Below are 19,385 nucleotides of genomic sequence, written 5' to 3'. Positions count from 1 at the left end.
GCTCTCGGCGGCCGATAGCGTTTAAAAATGCTATAAAACTAAATACATATATATATATATATATATATATATATATATATATATATATATATATAGTGTATCCAAACACATTTTCATTCTGAGGTGGTTTAAAATATGTTTGGAGTCAGATTACCAGAGGCTGGCAGAGCTGCCCTGGAGGTTGCCACAAATATTTACACACAGGTCTCTTATTTGTTGTCTTTTCCAAGGCAAACGTGGTGAATCTAGACTTTACCATTGGCAGTGTACATTCCCACACCGTCCCTACATAAATAAATGTAAACGATTTTAACATAAGCCTTTCACCAGTCCAAACGTTTAACATTGAAGTAGGGACACTGCTGGCTTAAAATAGAGTAACGTAGCGCAGCGCTACTACAGGCAAACTCCATACAGGCTTGGCATTCAGGACGGACACAGCAGGAAACGAGGAGTGACTATGGGGAAGTACCAAAACAAGCTTTCGGCATTGCTGGGGTGGCTGGGGGGGGGAACGGGAGCAGCAGTAGCCTTTGATGTGGTGAGAAGAAAGAGTGTAAGTGAGAAATGGCAGAGGGAAAAAGAGCCACTGCGAACGAGAAGTAAATGTAAATGTAAATGTAAATTGATACTTGTATAGCGCACTACTCACCCGCAAGGGTCTCAAGGCGCTTGTACGAATACCGCTGTGGAACCAGTCCTGGCTTTCCCTGTGAGGTGTCCACTCCTGGCCACCCCCAGGGTGGAGGCCAGGCATCCTTAGCATTGTGGGGGCCGTTGTGGAGATTAAGCAAGCTATTGCCCAGAGTTGCAGAGTGGGACTCTATGATTAGAATAGGCACCGAGGTGAGAATTATCAGGTCCGTGAAATTTTTTAGCCCAAGACCTGCCGAGGCGGGGAATTGAACCCTGGTCCCGGGCTAGACCTCTGCATCAGGGTCTGCCGCTCTAACCATTGAGCCACACTTCTCCACAAGTAGGTAGTGAGCGCGCAATGAGAGTTAAGAAGAGACCGAGCGAATGTAAATAAAGAAACTTTGAGTAAGGGGGTGAGCACTGTCATTTATATAGCGCCCATTACAGAGTCGAAGCCTGGTGGGGGGGGCGGGATGCGAGCGAGTGGGAGGGAACGGGCCAAGCGCGCGCTGGAGAAGCGTCGCGGTTGCATGCATCACAGAGTCGAAGCCTGGTGAGGGGGCGGGATGCGAGCGAGTGGGAGGGAACGGGCCAAGCGCGTGCTGGAGAAGCGTCACGGTTGAAAAGTTAACATGCATTGTAGGAAATCCGGCTGGTTCAAGAGACTTTGGTTCAGATGTAATAGGTTTCGAGTAATTAAAATTACTCGACATAAAAGCACCATGTAGAAGGAGTCGAAGTCCCGCACACAGTAGTACTTCTGAAATCTCCTAACTGCGTTCATCACAGAAGGCATTGAAAGGTTCCACAATGAAGCCATGTCTAAAAAGGGAACATTTTAACAAGGGAGCAGCAGAGGTTTTCTAGGAGTGATGGATTTTTTTAAAAGAGTGTTGCGGATGACATGTTTAACGACGGATGTAAAACATACAGTCAAAGTGAATTGGGATGAGAGGGTAAATTGCGATTATGACTCCTGAAGTGAGGATACCTCACATGTAACACATTGACCAAACACACAGACACACTTACAGGTGTGCCTACATGCACATGTGACTAGTGGAGGCCTCTAGATTATCCAGAAATCTTTTTACACATGTGCTATCAAAAACCCCTCTACAATGAATCCCATGGAGTTCCTCACCTTTCCATCCGTGCTTCAATAACCAAAGGCAACATGTGCATGTTAGTCTTCACCAGCATGTAATCCCTCATATGCAACCTTGTCCCAGTCATGATGCAGTGGTCACTCACATTGCCATTTTGATCATCATTAAACACACACACACACACCAACCACCCATCTATGTCAAACAAAACTCACCAAGCAACTGTCCCATTTCTCCAAGGAATTTTATATGAAAGCTCCCCAGGGAGACCTCCGCACCCTGAAACCGACAATAATCCTCAGTCAACAAATACTCTTTATGCGGCTGGCTCAACCTCACCCTAAAAGAGATGGTTAATACTCGCATCTCTCTAAAGCTGCCCTCTATGAAAGCAAAGCCCTCAAGAGAAGGTGATGGCCCAAAATAAAATACAGCTCCAAGACAACATTACAAAGCTGATCATGAAGACCCTGGTGGCCGCCAACGCACTGTGATCACACTGACCTGAATTCTGAATGCACAAAGCAGAGAGGACCAAGTTCACTAAAAGGTAGTAGATCGGCAGCTATACAAGTACTGCTAAGACAGATGTAGATTTACTACTTTTTGGAATTCACAACCAGTGGCAGTAGTTCTCCTAGAATTCTGCCCTGGTTGCAAGTTTCCAGGAGTATGACTGGCAAAGTTATGTGATATTTTTCTGAGCTAGTATTTCCCCATTGTGGGCATGTACCCAGGGCACCATTAAGCCTTGTGAAAAGGGAGCTCTGTTGTTCACGTTTGATGCATTTCTTTTTTCCCAGCAGTAAACATTTGTCCCACTAGTGTAACACCTTCCCTATACCCCACCAAGTCTGGGGATATTCTGTTTTCCCCACCAAAACATTTCCAGACTACATAGCAACTAAAAACACTGTCATGTGTGCTCATGAATCTGATTTAGGAGTACAAATGGCTTGTGAATCATGCCCAGTGGATCTACTAATGCAAACAATATTTAAAAAATTGATTTACTTTCCAAACTCTTTCCGACCAAAACCAATTTGGATTTAGTCTCCCAAAGCTGGAGCAAATTCCCTCAAATGGTTCTAAAATCATCTTATATTTTGAAATGTACAGCATCGCAAATTTAGACATGGGTGCCATAGTTGCATGGTCTGTGACCGGCCAATAAGTGATCAGGCTTACCTGGGCCTATCTGAGTGCTTGATTCTCATCCATCCCATAAGGGCAACTTGCTTTAAGTTTGTAAAGCAGTATTATCCAATATTATGTCAATATTAGCATCATATAAACAAGACGTATTGGTCAAAGGCCAAGGCTTCACAGGTGTAATGCACACATACCTGGAGCAGAGGGCACAGTAAAACGAGGGCACATTTCTTTGGTGAGGATTTCAGAAACTGTCTGTACAAAAAAAAGAAGAAAGATTGAATTCAAATGTTCAAAGAAGTTTGAATTCATAGAATTGAATGTGCAAGCGTGAGAAGACTCTGCCTGGTATTATGTTATATGACATATGCTCTGACCGCTTAATTTATTACAGATGTGTCAATATTTCACTTTCTCCTTACTGTACCTCTTATTTTCAGCAGTACTGTAAAATTCCAATAAAGATATTTGAACACAAAAGTTTCCAATATTTTGAATCCCCAAAGCATTCCATGGAAACATATTCTACTCAAACAAACAATGGCATATTTCTATGGAGCAACAGTATCTCCCACTGGACCAAAGTAAAATGTTTCGGCCGCAGGCCTTCTTCAGGAGAGTTGCTCTTTCATATGATATAAAAGCAATAATTTACCCCAAAGCCCTCAGACATATTTGACTTATTCAATGAAACAAGTGGTGGGTGCTGAAGCAATGCTGTATCCGCAAAACAGAAACGCCATTAATTAATTAAGTAACCAAACAAGCATACTACAGCAATCTAGTTACTGCATGGGCCAGTCGATGTCCTAAGTAAAGCAGTTTCCAAGCCTACCAAGTGTTCTTTCACAGTCTGTACTCAAACCTACACGTTAGCGGTTTGTCTTTGCAGCCATTGATCAAATCCTTAATCACACTCATTGTGCTTTCTCCACGTTTCAATACTGAATATGATGAGACTACTTTAAACAACTTCTTCTTGCTGTAAGTAGAAATATGGGGCACTTAGGAGACTGCCCAGCACTACCATGTTCCAAACAAAAATATCTGCTCACCTACTAACATGCCGGTTGCGCGTTCCCTTTTGGGAAAACACATAAATACACATTATATTCCTTTCTGTGAATGGGCACTCATTATATTTATCAGTAGTGGCAATGATGTCATGCTGTTAATCTGAAGGGTTGGGATGGTTGTGGTTAGTGAGCCACGCTGGCAGGCACGCCAATGTTAATTTGTTTTGTGTCTCAAAGCCATGTCTTCTCCTTTCTTCGTTGACCTGAAATGTTAAGGTGGACAAAGATCAACGTGAAAGGAATTAGAACATGGTCAGTCTAGTGAACTAGGATGGGGTTCTCGGCTGTCAGAAGTGTATTTTAAAAAAAGATTAGATCCAAAATGCATCCTTTGCAGTGCCGGGGTTTCTGACAGTGTGGGAAGAGTTCACAGTCATGAGGATAAAAAGAGCTCATTGCATGGCCGAATGTAGATGGAAATGATCAAGTACGACAGTGGTCCCAAAGATAATTAGTTGAGATGTGATGAATTCCCCAATTCTTCAATGCATCTCCTTTTCCCCCCAGGAGTGCTAGAGGACATTCATTCTGAGACATGAAGCTTGAGTGAAAGACACTGGAAACATTGGATCTAAAGCTTATCTGTTCTTATGGATAAGCGCTACTCCGCCTTCATTTCTGTTTTTGCAGGCGCATCGGAGTATGGAGATGGGGCTGGTAAGTGAGCTCCAGAAGATTGTTTTAGGAATCCATGAGCCAGGTATCTGAAAAACGAAGGCTACCCAGGCTAGAGTTCAAATTGTGTCTGAAATCTCCACACCATGTTTAACTGCGAAGCAGTAGTACCGAAGAGTAAGTTAACTTGGATATCAGATGTTTTGGAAGTTCAACGGGCACTTAAATGAGAGTCTACGTTCCTTCTTCATGGAAGGATAACATTAAATGAATGGGCGGTGCTGCGGTCCTCGATGGCGGGGATGATAACGTTGCTTTGAGTTTTGTTTTGAAATTGCCTGGAGCTGTGTTTGAGATTCATAGCTAATAATGAGTTTGCAAAGAACATCAGCGGGGTAAAAATGGGCTCAGTTGGTTCGAGGGTCCTAGTTGCTTCTAGGTGAACTCTCTCTGTATGAAAGTGCCTATCACTTTCTGAATGAAACCTGCAGTCAAGTAAAATATATCTTCATGTTTATTCCAAACAATTACTTCTCTAAACCATCCCAGCCACCGCCTTTAAGCTGCTCTTAACTATCCAATTCAAAATATTACATTCCGCCCCAGAACAGTGAAGGCTGGTCACATAATACCATTCACTTGACATAAAACAATTCCATTTAAGAAGGTACCACAGACTCCCCAGGGGAAACCGGTCAGTGAGCATTGGTGTCCAGGGAGTGAACCACACCTGAGCTCAGACCTCGAAGGCAGATGAGACAATCCCTAGGAGGAGTGGTCAATACTGTTTTTGCACCAAATGTAGCGAGAATATGAGAAAGGGAGGGTGGAGGTATGGAAACCTCAGGGATGGGTTTCTGAATAGGAATAGTAACCAGTGTTAGAAGACTTGACATTTGAGCAGAAAAACAGGCCATAGGTCCCTGTCCCCTGCTATCTAATGACATCAGTACCGATGGGCTTTATGGGTCGGTGGCAGACTGGCTCACGTCAGCCAGTGACATCTTTGCTCCTCTAACTAAGTTTCCCCAATCCCGGCACAGCAACTCCCACAAATGGTTTACCCCCCATCTTAAGACCCTTCACCTGGAACTTCGGCAACTTGAGCGTAAGTGGAGGAGAGACTACTGCTCTCTAAGCAGAGATGCCCATGTGGCCGCCCGCAATAGGTACAAACTGGCCATCATCGCAGCAAAAAAAGCTTACGCTTCAGGGAAAATCTTATCTGCCCCCTGCCAGTCGAAAGAAATCTTCAAAGTTCTTAATGAATTTACCTCCGACGCTAGGACGCTCCCAACTCAGGCCCCCACACAGGAAGCATGCAATACCATTAGCACCTTTTTTATTGAAAAAATTGTATTGATTAGGGACACCATTCCAGTCATTCCTCCTGGTGCTGGATCTGTCTCCCCTCCCCACAACACTTTCTCACTTACACAACTTCCCCTTCTAGATTCTACTTCTCTGACCACTCTCGCCACTCGCATCAAGTCTGGTTCCCCAGACGACTGTTGCTCCCCCTCCATACTCCGGGACATCTGCCACTCTCTACCCGACTGCATCCTCCCTCTGTTAAACTCCTCTCTCTCCTCCGGGATGGTGCCTGGCGCCTTCAAGGAGGCTGTGTTGGTGCCCCTTCTGAAGAAGCCAGGGGCTGACCCCGCCATCCCGGCAAATTACCGTCCTATCTCTCTCCTACCTTTCTTTTCTAAAATCCTGGAAGCCCACGTCACCACCTGTCTCTCACAGTTTATAGAGAGTTCCAACTTTCTCGAGGCTAACCAAGCCGGCTTCAGACCCGGCCACTCTACGGAGACAGTGATCTTGGCCGTGCTGGATGCCTTGAGAGACTGTGTCGACAAGGGTACCCCCCAGGCCTTGGTATTATTAGATCTGTCAGCCGCCTTCGACACGGTGGATCATAACATCCTTCTCCACCGTGTCGAGCAGGCTGGCATCCAAGGCCTGGCGTTGGCCTGGGTCAAATCCTTTTTGACCGGCAGGTCTCAGACCCTTAGTCTGGGCACCTTCAAGGCTCCCAGGGAGCATTCGCCCTGCGGGGTCCCCCAGGGTTCTTCTCTATCCCCTCTTCTTTTCAATCTTTATCTTCGCCCCCTTCTTTTTTCATTGAGGCAGTGGGACGTCACCGTGTTTAATTATGTGGACGACCTACAATTCATCTTTTCTCTTAACTCCCCATCTGCTATTCCCAACTTTCAGGCACTCATGTCCCACATTCTCCATTGGATGGGCCACAACCAGCTAAAATTGAACCCCGGTAAGACGGAGCTCCTCCTTCCTGGCAGGAGCGCCATCTTCTGGGGGCCACAATTCTGGCCGGCGGAACTTGGTCCCTCCCCCACTCCTTCGGTGAAGAGTCTGGGGGTCACAATCGACTCCGGCTTATCCCTTGGGCCGCAAGTGGGGACGGTGGTCTCGTCCTGCATCTACCAGCTGCGCAGGATCAGGAAAGTGGCATATCTCCTTACACCTGATGCCCTCCTGCGGGTCATCATGGCCCTCGTCCTCTCCCGCTTAGATTTTTCTAACGCAATCTACCACGGTCTGCCTAAAACATCGATGGCCAGACTGCAAGCGGTTCAAAATCAAGCGGCGAGACTGGCCCTAGGGATCCCGAAGTGGCAATCCGCCAGGCCCCTCCTTGCCAAACTCCACTGGCTCCCTGTCACCTCAAGGGTAGCCTTCAAGATCGGCTGTATCATCTTTAAGTCGTTAGCTGGGGCCTGCCCCGCTTTTGTAAAATCTCTCATCATTCCCTACCGCCCATCCCAGGATCTGAGATCCGCTCACCTGCATCTCTTGACCGTCCCCTCTTACAAGCTCTGCAGATCTGGAGGCCGGAGATTTGCACACCTGGCCCCCAAGCTATGGAACTCTTTTCCTTTACTTCTCAAAACCTCTAACTCTTTGACCCTCTTCCGTAAGTCTTTAAAAACCTGGCTTTTCCCCCAATCTGGCTAGTCTTTCTGCCCTCTTTACTTCCAACCAGCACCAGGAAACCCATGGTGTCAGTGCGCTTTACAAGCACCCCTTACAATACAATACAATACAATAGGTGGGAATTCTAAGATAGGTTTGGCCAAATAGTTAGAAAGGAGGTGTTTACAATATAAGTGGGGGGGGGGGAGGAATGGAAGAAAGGGCAGGACTAGAGGGAGCAGGGGCTATGACAAAATGGCTGAACCAAGCAGGATTGACAAGGATTATTTGTGGCGGTGGAAAAGGGGAATAGCAGGGGGAACATTGAGGTGGCAAAATGGAGGGATTTTGCAATGTATGAGAAAGAGACAACTGCAACAGGGTAGTTTGCGGTACTGAAGGAGGGCATGGATGATGGACCAACTGTAGTGGGGGATTTTAGGGTAAGGGTTGAGGAGACAGAGGGCAATTGGTAACATTGACTGGTAGGTGGAAAAACAATAAAGATGGGTAAAGTTGAGAGTCACAACTGAGGATGCTAACCAATATTAGTGGGACAAATGAGCGCACAAATTGTTGGGTAGCTGTTGAGGGAAAGTTTTAACATTGATTTAGTAGGGGAGAAGAATCAAGTTTGTAATCATTTAGGGGTGACAACTGAGGATGTGGAGGCTTTTAGGGATATAATCAGTGTTAGGGAAGTTAGCGGTAGAGGAAAAAGACATTGGGTTTGAAGAATGCAGTTTCAGACCTAGAAATAATTGATCTAACAAGGCTGGAGGAACATCATTATATTGGAACATGAATTTCCTATTGTTAAAATCGGAAAACAAGGTGCGACCATTAAACTGAGGTGATGTTGAGACCTTATGTTTTAGACCATAGCAGATGTCATACCCAGACCACATCGTGGGCCGCGGCGCTGCATCTCCACACTGGTCAGATTTCAATTCGCTGCTTCTGGGCAAGCTTGCAGGACTGTAGCAATATCAGTGGGTCATCTGTTTCCTAGAACAGAAGCTACCTTCCTTGATTTCATGGTGTAAAGATGTAGTCCACCACAAATAGAGTAGAGCAGGAAGGTTCATTCCAGTAGCAGATATACAGATCTAAAGGGCCCAGAGAATCAGCACCAACTGAAGCGGATGTTCTCAACCACTGTTCCTCAACATTCTATTACAGCATAACACTAAGTAGGAGAGGTGTGGCACCGCGGCCAGGGCGACTGACGCTGGAATCTGGGGATCACGGTTCGATCCCCGGCGCCAGATTAGCCCAGCACCATGTGACTGTGGGCAATGGCTTGCTTAATCTTCCCGACGGCCCCCAGCGCCTAGAGACCCTTTCGGGTGATTGTTCGCACTTTACAAATGTGGATTATTATTATTAAGTATAATGGCATAACAATACCAACATTCTATTCCATAAATAAGGCAAGGAGAGAACACATGAAATACAGTGTGTGGTAATATATAGGACACCACACATGGTCATTGTGTTTTTCCATGTGGGATGATCGTTTAGTGTTGAGTTGATTTCCAATGTATCAAATGCTCCGTCTTAAGAGCTCGCTATACAGCATCTTGTTTTAACAGCCGTCCTGGAGTAACTCACTCACATCCAAGACCCACATGTGGTACCTTGATACATAATGTTCTCCTTACCAATGATACTTGCAGCCAGTGAGGGTATACCGTGCAACCAACGATGGACGCTGTGCAGCCAATGGTGAAGCACAGTGAATGATGCAACAATGCACAGCAATGACAGAGCTCAACCAATGTAAAATCCCTTCCCATGCTGGGAGGGGTGCTAAGATGCTAAGATTAGTGAAGCAGGTACAGTTTCATTGCTCTTACCAGAGAAGTGTTTTGGAGATTTAAACTAGGCAGGCAAAACTGCTGATTAAACGTCTCCCTGGGTGGGCTGGGGTCCAACTCCCCAACCCAGGAGAATGCTGTGGGGCACGTCTTCACACAGACCTGCAAGACAGAAAGACATACAACCTAGTGAGATGCAACAGTGTCCAGGAGTCAAGAGCCACACCAATCCAGTGAAGAGCCTCAGGCAACATCGATTTATTTTGAGTGGCTTAAGGAACCCCAGTCTTGTGAGGTGCTGAAGATGAACAGATTGATGAGAAACCAAAGGTTACGAAGAGCTCAAGGGTACACAGACCAGAAAGGGCATAATGCACAGAGACCTGTGAAGGGCTGTAAAAAACACAGACCTGTGAGGGACCCACAGGAAAACAGATGTGTGAGGAGCCCAAGGAAGACAAACCTCTGAGGGACCCAGGGGACACAGATCCAATGAGTGTCCCAAGAGAAAGACGAGCTGTGAGGTGGGAGGGGTTGATCAAACCGTGCGGATCCATATAACACAGACATGTGAGGGGACCAAGGAACACAAACTGAAAAGAGGTCCAAGGATGTGACATACTGGTGAAGGGCCCAAGGGAACACAGTTCTAGGATAAGAACATTAGAACATAGACATGTGACTGACCCAAACACTAGTGACATGCCAAAAATAAACAGCTCTGCAAGGAACCCAGGGCACACAGACCCATGAGGGGCCCATAGAAACCCAGGCCTGTGTGGTACCCAAGGGAGCACAAACATGTAATGAACCCAAGGAATACAGACCTCCCAGGGACTTAAAGGAAAATAGACCTGTGATGGAAGGAGGAAGGAGAGGGCATAAACGCTGGCAATCAGTATATGGGAGTGATGGTGAATCTATACGTGACCACCGGCACTCGTGGAATACATTATTGGCTGTTGGCATCATGAGATTATGACATACATATAGAGATGTTTATGCTGTGGGATCTAAAATAGACAAACTAAAGGCACGGATTTGTCATGTTTAGAATTCTCCAAATGTCTGGACAGCAAGATCATGAGTTGTAATTAAACCGAAAGCATTTTTAACACAACAGTTTGATCTAGACCCAGCAGCATGGTGGACACCCTTGAGCTGTCCAAAATTCACATATCCAAGTGTCAGATGTTCTGGATATCGAAGTCTGAGATAAATATTCTAGAAGAGATGTGAACAGTTCATCTTGATTGAGGGCCAGTTTTGTGGTGTTAAGTCGAATAATCCATTAAACTAATTTTGCATTCACTCCCTGTCTTGCTATACAGTCATGTTACATTCCATTAAAGAAAATATTTCTATATCTTGAATTTTAGTGTTGTAGTGTGCTGTTAAGACCAGACTAGGACTGAAGGAGCACAGATTTGAGTGGCTGCGGCTATGGTCTAAGGCAGTGATTCTTAACCTGTTGTCCAGAGGCCCCTGGGGGGCCCGCAAAGCCTTCTCAAGGGGTTTGTGACTGGTTAGAAAATAAATAATATTAAAAGATTAATAAAGAGTATATAAATAAAGAAGCAAAATGTAAAATTATAAAAAATTTAACACGTGCTGGAAATGTGAAGGAATTTGAAAGTGGAAGCTAAAACTTAAATTAGCATTCTCAGACTGATTTGTGGGAGTAGTACAAATGCATTAAACGCACTACAATATGGACGATGAGTGGCCTGAATTGAATTTAAAAAAGCTCCACCTTTCCAATTTTTATTTTTATATCTGCTTGGGAATTACATAAAATATGCCCTCATTTGTGTATTTGTGTGTTGAATTCTTGATTATGAATTGTTTTGTGGTTCAAATCCTCTATCAATCATTAATGCTTAGCCGGGGTCCCGCCTTCCAATGACGACTCAGGAGGGGCCCCGGATTCCAATAATGATTCAGTGTGGGTCCATGGGTTTCAGTAATGATTAAGTGGGGTCGTCAGTAGTCAAAAGGTTACTACTGGTCTAAGGGAACACAGACTTGAAATAACCCAAAAAAGAATAGTTATAAGAGTGGGACTTGAGAGAAATGGAAACATATGAGGCTCCCATGGGCACTCTGATGGTCTTTGCAGTGCTAAACATAAGAGAGGCACTCTAGGGCACAGTCTGCTGCCTACCTGCGTGGTCGGACACTGCATCCCATTCATAGCGGTGGCCATGAGGTTTGTTCCCAGAACACACTTCAGGAGGTCAAAGTAGAGCACAAAGGGCTTGTCCCTGTATAAAAAAATAACAATTAACAAATAAAGTGAAACCACACAAGACTGAAAAAAGAGAAGAAGAGGGTCTGGCCCCTCTTCCTAACCTAGCCATTCACTCATGGTGATCATAAACCACAGCAAGTGCCCCTCCAATCTAGGCAATCATTCAATTTCAATTTCAATTTCAATTCTTAGCTTTATTCGATTTTAGTTTAAAAATCATAAAAGCGTACATTTAAAAACAATCATAAAAAAAACATACATACATTAAAAACATTTGTCAAACTGTGGGAGTAAGTTCCCTGGTTCCATATGAGAATTCAAAAATTTCCATTTTTACGGGATGATTGAAAACGGAAAGGCCACAGCCACTCAATGCGCCAATGCTTCTACCCCTCATGTAAGTTGTCTCTGCCGTTAGTCTTTGTTGAGGGTTGACTGCCATGCTTGGATAAAAATCGTGTAGGTCCCAGATGGATATAGGGCCGTCACCTTCATGGGGATGCAAAGTTTGGAGGTAGGGTACGATTAGTCTGCTTCTAAATCTTATTAGAACCAGGTCGCCGGCAATGTCTTTTTCTAGGGGACCTAACCAGCCTACCCTTCTAACAGACATGATTGTACCATCAAGGTCTGGAGGCAAGGGCCTATTTTTAGTTAGCCAATATGTGACTTTATTTAGTAGGTCTTGTTCCCATTCGGTTTTTCCATGTTTGAGTGGTCGGACTCCCGCGAGGACACATACGAAAGGAGCAGCCTCCGGAGGTAACTGAATATGAGTTGTTTTATAAGGCTTTACTCTAGTGGCAGTGTTTTGTGGTAAACCAGGTTTGGAGTAGACTTTGGGGGCAATTGGGGATAGTAAGTTAGTGAGTAGAGGATTAGTTTGATCATTACTATTTATTACAAGTGGCGTTGGGACTTCGGTTGTACCGAGTGAGTGGGAACAATTAGGTGTTTTAATTTTTTCAGTGGGGGATAAGTTAGCCTTGATACTTTTCTCAATTCCCAGTAGCCTGTCCTCTAGAGTGGTAATTTTCTCCAACAACGGAGAAATGATTGATCTAACCAGTTGTTCGATCTGGGACAGAAAATCGAGTTGAAAGGAGGTACTGGTTGGTCTAATCTTTCCTCCGAATTTGGAAGGGGGGTTAGCTACGGTCGATGCAGGACTAGGGCACATTTTTTGTAGTTTGGGTTCGTTCCCTATGGGATTTACCCCATCCCACTTCCTTTTACTGGGTAAGAGCTGGGGATGTACAAAATTTTGCGTATGTGCATTTTTGGGTAATGAAAGGTGTTCCAGGGGCTGTTGATTGGGGTTGATATAGTGGTACTTTTAGCGGGGCAAGGTGGGGGGCTTTTAAATCCATTTCTATCTTCTACGGTAGCATACCTAGTTTTGCAAAGGGAATTTAGCTCGTCCAGTAGCGAAAAGTTTTGCGCTGTAGTAATCGTTTGTTCGGGAGAATGCTTGGTGGGTGTGCTATCTGTGATCTGACAAGATACATTCGTGTTGGCAGTGGACGGAGCTAACATTCCATGAACTTGTGACCCAGGGCGTGAGCCTCTTTGGCTAATAGGGCTCTTGGTAGCCCCCTTGCGAATCATGATGGAGTTTGCTAGAGTAGGATTATTACTACAAGACAACAAAACAATCTGGTGGTATTTGGAGATTTTCGGCTAGTGTCCAGTGGGGATATCCCTTAACAAGTGTGTACAAAGGGGTCAAAAAGTCAATACCTCAGGGATGTGACAAGGTCAAGGGGGGTGGCCTGTACCGTCCTCCTCCGGCCTCTGAGGGCCGTAGAGGGCCCGCCCTTTGCCCGGGCTTTGCCCGGCGCGTCCCGCGCGCGTCCTCGCAGGACGAGGGACCTGTCCAGTCTTTAAGCGCCTCCTGACGCGACTCTGCTCACGTCGTCGTCGCGCCCCTAAGGATGCTGGGGGATGTAGTGTGAAGCTAGACCGGCAGAGCCAAGCCTGGCCAGTCGCCCAGTGTGCGGGAGGGGCGGAGCCAGGCCCGGCCTTGGAGAAAGGTCCCTGGTAGCCCCGGTGGGGGAGAGCAGCCCAAACGAGAAGAAATCAGCCAGCAGGACACCAGAGTCAAAGTCAGAAGTGTTGCTGAAAGCGCAACGTGAACAAATGCAGAAATTCCGAAATATTGCTGAAATAACCGTGCCAAATTCGATTTCCTCACCCAGCCAGCAGCCAGCAACCAGCAGTCCGCAAGAGAGCCTCGGCGCCTGTAGTACAGTCAAGGAGCGAAACACACAGCGCACAGCGCGTGCAGCACAGAAGAACCAAACTGCTGTAGCCGCCGTGGCCGCTCTCGTCTGACTCTCCTCAACTCCACAGGGAGAACTGTTGTCCCGAAAAAGCACCGCACAAATGTTCAAACGACGGAAAAAGCACTGCGAGAAACAGATATGCTCCCCTGCATCAATTCCTGGGTCAGGTTAATCCGCAATGCATGCTGACAACTCAACCACGGAAGGCCAGAGGAGAGAACGCCAGCTTCCCGCACACACCAGGTACAATCGCCATTACTGGGGGGCGGGGAAAATGTGCACATCCGCCACTTCCGTGTTTGCGTTGCCTATGGTGCCAATCATTCACTGAAGACAAAACCATGAGAGTGAAGACAGCTCCATCTGACCAACTAATCATGAAAACTAGAAATTGAAAAAAAGCACAAAGAGCACCCTTCCAGCTTATCCAACTAAGTATGGAAGAAAAAGACCAAGCGAATCACTCATTAGGACCAAAACAGCCTGGCGATAGCCCCTCCACACTACACAATCAATCACGGAAGGCAGAGTTTAAGAGTGCATGGAGAGTGACTACGAACCATATAGTTATGGTAAGGCCCAGAGCAAGAAAGTAGGAAAAATATCTGTCCAGCCAGTTACACTTGAGATGATGGGGACCTAGAGGGCATGGCTTTCACACTCATCCTCCAAGTGTACAATCCCTCCTCAGAGCGAGAGAGCACTCCTCAAACCTGGGCAATCACTCACAAGCAGACCACAAGAATACAGACAGCCTCCTTCCATGATGCCAGATAACACACAAGTCTGAACCCTAGAGTTTGGTGGTCGCGGACTCTTGGTTGACACCACTTTAGAGACATGTGTAGGTGGATACCAATCATCCAAGGTCCACAATCCATCAACTACTCCTGTGAGATCTCTCGGATTAAATGTTGCAATAATGATTCGTGTCAGAATCCCACTCACAGGCAATGTGAATCCAGGAAAGCCCTTAATACCAGCAAGCAGCTTTACTCGCACCTAAAGACACGCACCAGGCATGAGCTTCCAGTTAGAAATGTCACTTTGTAGCACTCATAGATGTTGGTATTCATTTCTTCCTTTATGCCTTTTTTGCACTTCAGATTAGCTAGCTATCATTATAATTGCAGTATTATTGCAAAGAAGATCAACCAGATCAAGGCAGTATCCTCAGCCTGCTTCCTCACTCCCTGCATGCTCCGGAAAGTCTTTAAGTGGCTCCAGCCATCAGCAGACACACCATCACCCAGGCCCTCATCAGCAGCCACCTGGACTACGGCAACACACTCTACACAGGAATCACCTCGCACGTGCTGAAGAGAGGACCAACCATACAGTACCCAGCAGCCAGACTCGCCCTCGATCTCCCCAAATGGACCCCCATCACCCCACACCTCAGGAAACTCCATTAGCTCCATGTTCATTATAGGTTCCAATTCAAGATGCGGACTCATGCCTACAGGGCCCTGCAAATCAGGGACCAGCGTACATCAAAGACTGTTTGAACTTCCACCAGCCCTCCAGACACCTGCGCTCTGCTTCCCTCTCCCAGAACCCTCCCTCCGCTTCTGCTGAAGCAAGAGCGGTGGCAGCTCTTTCACCTACCTAGCCACTAAGACTGGAACAGCCTCACCCTCTATTCCCCCTCCACCTCCGGACCGTCCACTCCCAGCAGGAATGCAGAGAGGATCTAAACATCTAGTGGTTCAGCTGATTCCACCCAGCAGCAGAAACCTCTAGTGCCTGGTACCCTCGCTGGTGAGAGCAGCGCTCTACAAATCCCATTTGATTGATTGATTGATAGAAGGATGAATGTGTTGCTTTAGGGACAGAAACCACATTATCTCTTGGAAACAGTGTGCCACTCACTCTGTAGGACCAAAAGGTCCCTGGCAGAACAAACCAACGAATGAAGCGGGCTCACTGAAAGCCCCCATGTATATGTATATTCATACCTATTGTGATTTTTGTTTTTCTGTTAATGAGGCTGGTGAGTTTCTTTGAAGGATATGAGAAGAAATTCCAACCGGTGATTGCCAGGACTACTTACGCATTTTCTCCGACCCCACAGTACATCCCGGTGGAGTTTCGGGGGTAGATGACCTGGCGTGGATCTCCATAGACCCAAGCTGTGGGAAGAAACAAGCACAAGGCCCAGGTAAAAAATGGCAGGATGATGATGATCTTACAACACATACCATGGATCATCTTTCAAACAAGGTTCATAAGTCAACAGTCTTCAAAGAAAGGGCAGGGATTGGACCTTCATGGCATGAGGTCACCAGAAAAAGGTTTAGTACTCTACCTTCTCTTTCACACACAACTGACAAAAGGGCAGCCATCTTGAACAAGTATCTGAACTACTACAGGATTACAGATGCCAAGATAAACAAGAAGAGGTGCCAAACATGGCATTACAGTGTGGCACTGAGATAGAACCAGGGATTGGTAAAGCCGAAACGTATTTATTAAAAGCAGCTAGTCATAACTTTTTATCTTAATCAATGCCAGCACTACTCAACTACTCAAACCCATAGCACTGGGCCAGGTTGCATCTGTCTTTGGAGAAAAAATGAGGATCTCCTGTTTCATCTGTCCAACTAAAGTGCATTGTGCAATTGTGGAGCCAGGCCAAGGAAAATTCAAATGAATTATTTATAAAAAAGGTTTTCTTCAATGTACACACACACTCACATACTGCACGAGCACCTTGTTCTTTCACTGCGCACCAAGCTGAGTTACATAGTCACTGAAATGGTGTTAGCTATTGTAAGATAATTTACACCCCCCCAATTTTTAAACAATGTTTGATAGTTTTCAGTGTGTGCTTGGATGGGTTATTACAATTAATGTGTTTCAAAGAGTATCAGGTTGTGACCTCTGTATGAATGCATAAAATATTGGTAATCAGTCCGACAGAACCAAACATTTGTTTGCACTGAAATTAGCCCAGGTTCTGGGACTACAGCGTACGTATTCCCATTGATTGTAATGCGTCCTACCCCCAGTCAGTACCAACCCCTACAGAGTCCCTCCTGCGACAGTTTACCTGTGCACAGATACTGGGATATGCACAATGGTAGTCACACACGCACAGCCCACACACATGCGTACGTGTTGATGTGTATCCAGTCAAGGGCCTCTTCCCATGGTGCACAGAATCCACCCTTCTTACAAGGTGCACGCTGACAGTTAATATACTCAATCCAATTACTGTGAATTTACCATAAGTGAGATGTTGGTAGTGAGACCAAAAGGGGCCAAAAACTGGAGAGTCAAAACGAACACTCCTGGTGCACTAAATTGCTCCACCCTCTAAGATTATCTGTATATTAACCAGGACTAGAACAATAGTTGGTCAGAAAGTGCCATTTCTGTACTTGCCGCCAAGGCAACTGGCATAAACTTTGTCCGGCAGGATCTCAGATAAGCATTCCAGGGGTCCAGAGAACCACTCAGTCCACATGTGCATACCAGGTGTGCCAGGTTGTTGACGTGTATGCACATCTAGGACCGCGTGAGAAGGTACACTGGTGGAAGTCATTATAGATAACTTCAAAGGTTCCTTAAGGTCAGGTTGAGTTCTAGACATACACACAAATAGAAAAGACAGAAACCTTACCCACAATCCCCACCACAATATATCCGATGATGAAGGCCATGAAGATGATGCAACAGATGATGTCTGTGCAGCTCCTGTTGAAGACATAAGATATGCATATGTTAGTCTCACTTTACCTTGAATGCTCATTCAACACGAGTGCTGTTTGTGCCAGGCATCCCTTGTTCCAGTCCACGGCCTATTTTGGGCCTCACTTCCTGTTTTGCATGAATGACTTGGACCAATGCTCTTGGGCAGTGTATCAGAAGCAAGGAACATATGAATCACAAGTAGCTATGGAAACTTCAACCCTATGGTGTAAGCACGTTATTATTATTATTTAGGGTGAGAATCACAGTTAAAGGTAAGTAATATATTGCATATGTCCCCCTTTTAAAGTACATGAGCTTGGTGTAATGTATTACCAAACAAGCGAATCACCTTTTCATTTGTGCACAGGATGCTTTCATGATCGCAGAGCCATGTGAGGAAGAAGGAGTGTGAAGGGTGGCATTGCAGTTTGGGAGTTTAGGTTGTAACCTGCTGAATCCTCTTGGCCTAAGGATTCATAGTTACAGGAAAGTAACTTTTTCGTACCTAACAACATGCCACGTTTGTCAAATCCTACTCATGGCATCTCCGCTACCCTATTGAAGTGTTTACCTGCAGAGGTCCTGCATATACAGTCCGCTAAACCGAGGTATAAGCCCGGAGGTGCACTGTTTACTATCAGGCCCTCATCTACCACTTCTTCCTTTCAATTGTCCCCCGCCTATCTCTTCGAATCTAACAGCGTTGTGTGTTTCCTGCATGACCAATTGTGGTTTTCCCTATGTGAACCTAACTGGCACATTGTAGGCCTCATTTGCCTTTGCACACATTGCTATAAACATGCTTGCTTTTGTGCCACATTGTACTTTCACAAGGAACCTGCATAGTTTTCACATTCTGTTCTTTTCCTGGGATTTAGTCTAAACACCATAGACAAAGTCAATCAGCAATGTCCCTTGTTATTCTTTCTAGCCAGGCACCAACACCGAGACATAACACAAGAATGCAGCTGTTTATGTGCACACATGTCCTGTCATATAGATGAGCACAGGAGTCAAAAACACACACAGAGAGAGTTCTGAGACAAGAGCACTGCGTCTCCTGAGATGTAGAATGCTCATCTGTGATACGTACGGGTAGGTACGGGGTCTGCCAGTAATCCCAGAGATGTTTGATATATAATCATTTAGCTTCAGTAGCAAGGGAGGTGTTCAGGTTTTAGCCTGTCTTACAAAATGACAGGGATTTTCATGGTATATGGATTATTAACCATGCTAACAGTATTTTTAAAATACATTTTATTTTCTAATATTGGCACGAATACTGCATTTCACAGCACAATAGTTTAAATAAATATTCTAAACTTCCTTTGTGCCTCCTGGTCATCTTATTGTGGATACGTACGAGTGAAAGAGCAAAAGGGTGTGTCCGGTTTCCACGATGCCCGAGAGGGTCGAGAGCGTTGTGTTCTGGGGTGCCAATTCACTCGTTTCTCTGATAAGGTTAGGAGGACAAGTGAGGCAATATAGCTGGTCTGACTCGGACTCAGATACTGGGTGGTATGGTGACTCAACCCCAACTTACTGATGTTCTATCGTCCCAGTCATAGTTCTAGGTCTAGAGCAGAATCCCGGCAATAACAGGACCCCCTTTACCCACAGCATTGACTGACAGAATTTTGAATCCCAATCGGGGATGCAGTTTTTGAAACATGAGAAACCTCACAATAGTTACTGAAAGGCAGTCAACACTACTGTTACATATATATGTAATAGTTGGACGAAGAGGTCTGCATTGAAAGGCAGACTGAAACTGCAGCACACAGGGGTCTTGTCAATGTCCACGA

At 45.6% G+C, this 19,385-nt stretch overlaps 1 protein-coding gene across 2 annotated transcripts in view; it reads right to left on the bottom strand.

Annotated features, from left to right (window-relative positions):
* SLC44A4 (solute carrier family 44 member 4) overlaps nt 1–19,385 on the bottom strand; it is a 306,503-nt gene that overhangs the window by 85,895 nt on the left and 201,223 nt on the right. For both annotated transcript variants that reach the window (XM_086924585.1, XM_086924586.1), the window contains exons 3-7: nt 17,510–17,583; nt 15,938–16,016; nt 11,513–11,612; nt 9,388–9,510; nt 3,092–3,152 (exon numbers count right to left, since the gene is read on the bottom strand). In XM_086924585.1, the coding sequence (XP_086780711.1) occupies nt 3,092–3,152; nt 9,388–9,510; nt 11,513–11,612; nt 15,938–16,016; nt 17,510–17,583 (437 nt within the window). The remainder of the gene's footprint in view (nt 1–3,091; nt 3,153–9,387; nt 9,511–11,512; nt 11,613–15,937; nt 16,017–17,509; nt 17,584–19,385) is intronic.

This window comes from Lissotriton vulgaris, chromosome 5 (assembly GCF_964263255.1).
Source record: "Lissotriton vulgaris chromosome 5, aLisVul1.2, whole genome shotgun sequence".
NCBI lineage: Eukaryota > Metazoa > Chordata > Amphibia > Caudata > Salamandridae > Lissotriton > Lissotriton vulgaris.
The sequence above is the reverse complement of the archived record's forward strand: the minus strand, read 5'-3'. Positions and strand labels throughout refer to the sequence as shown.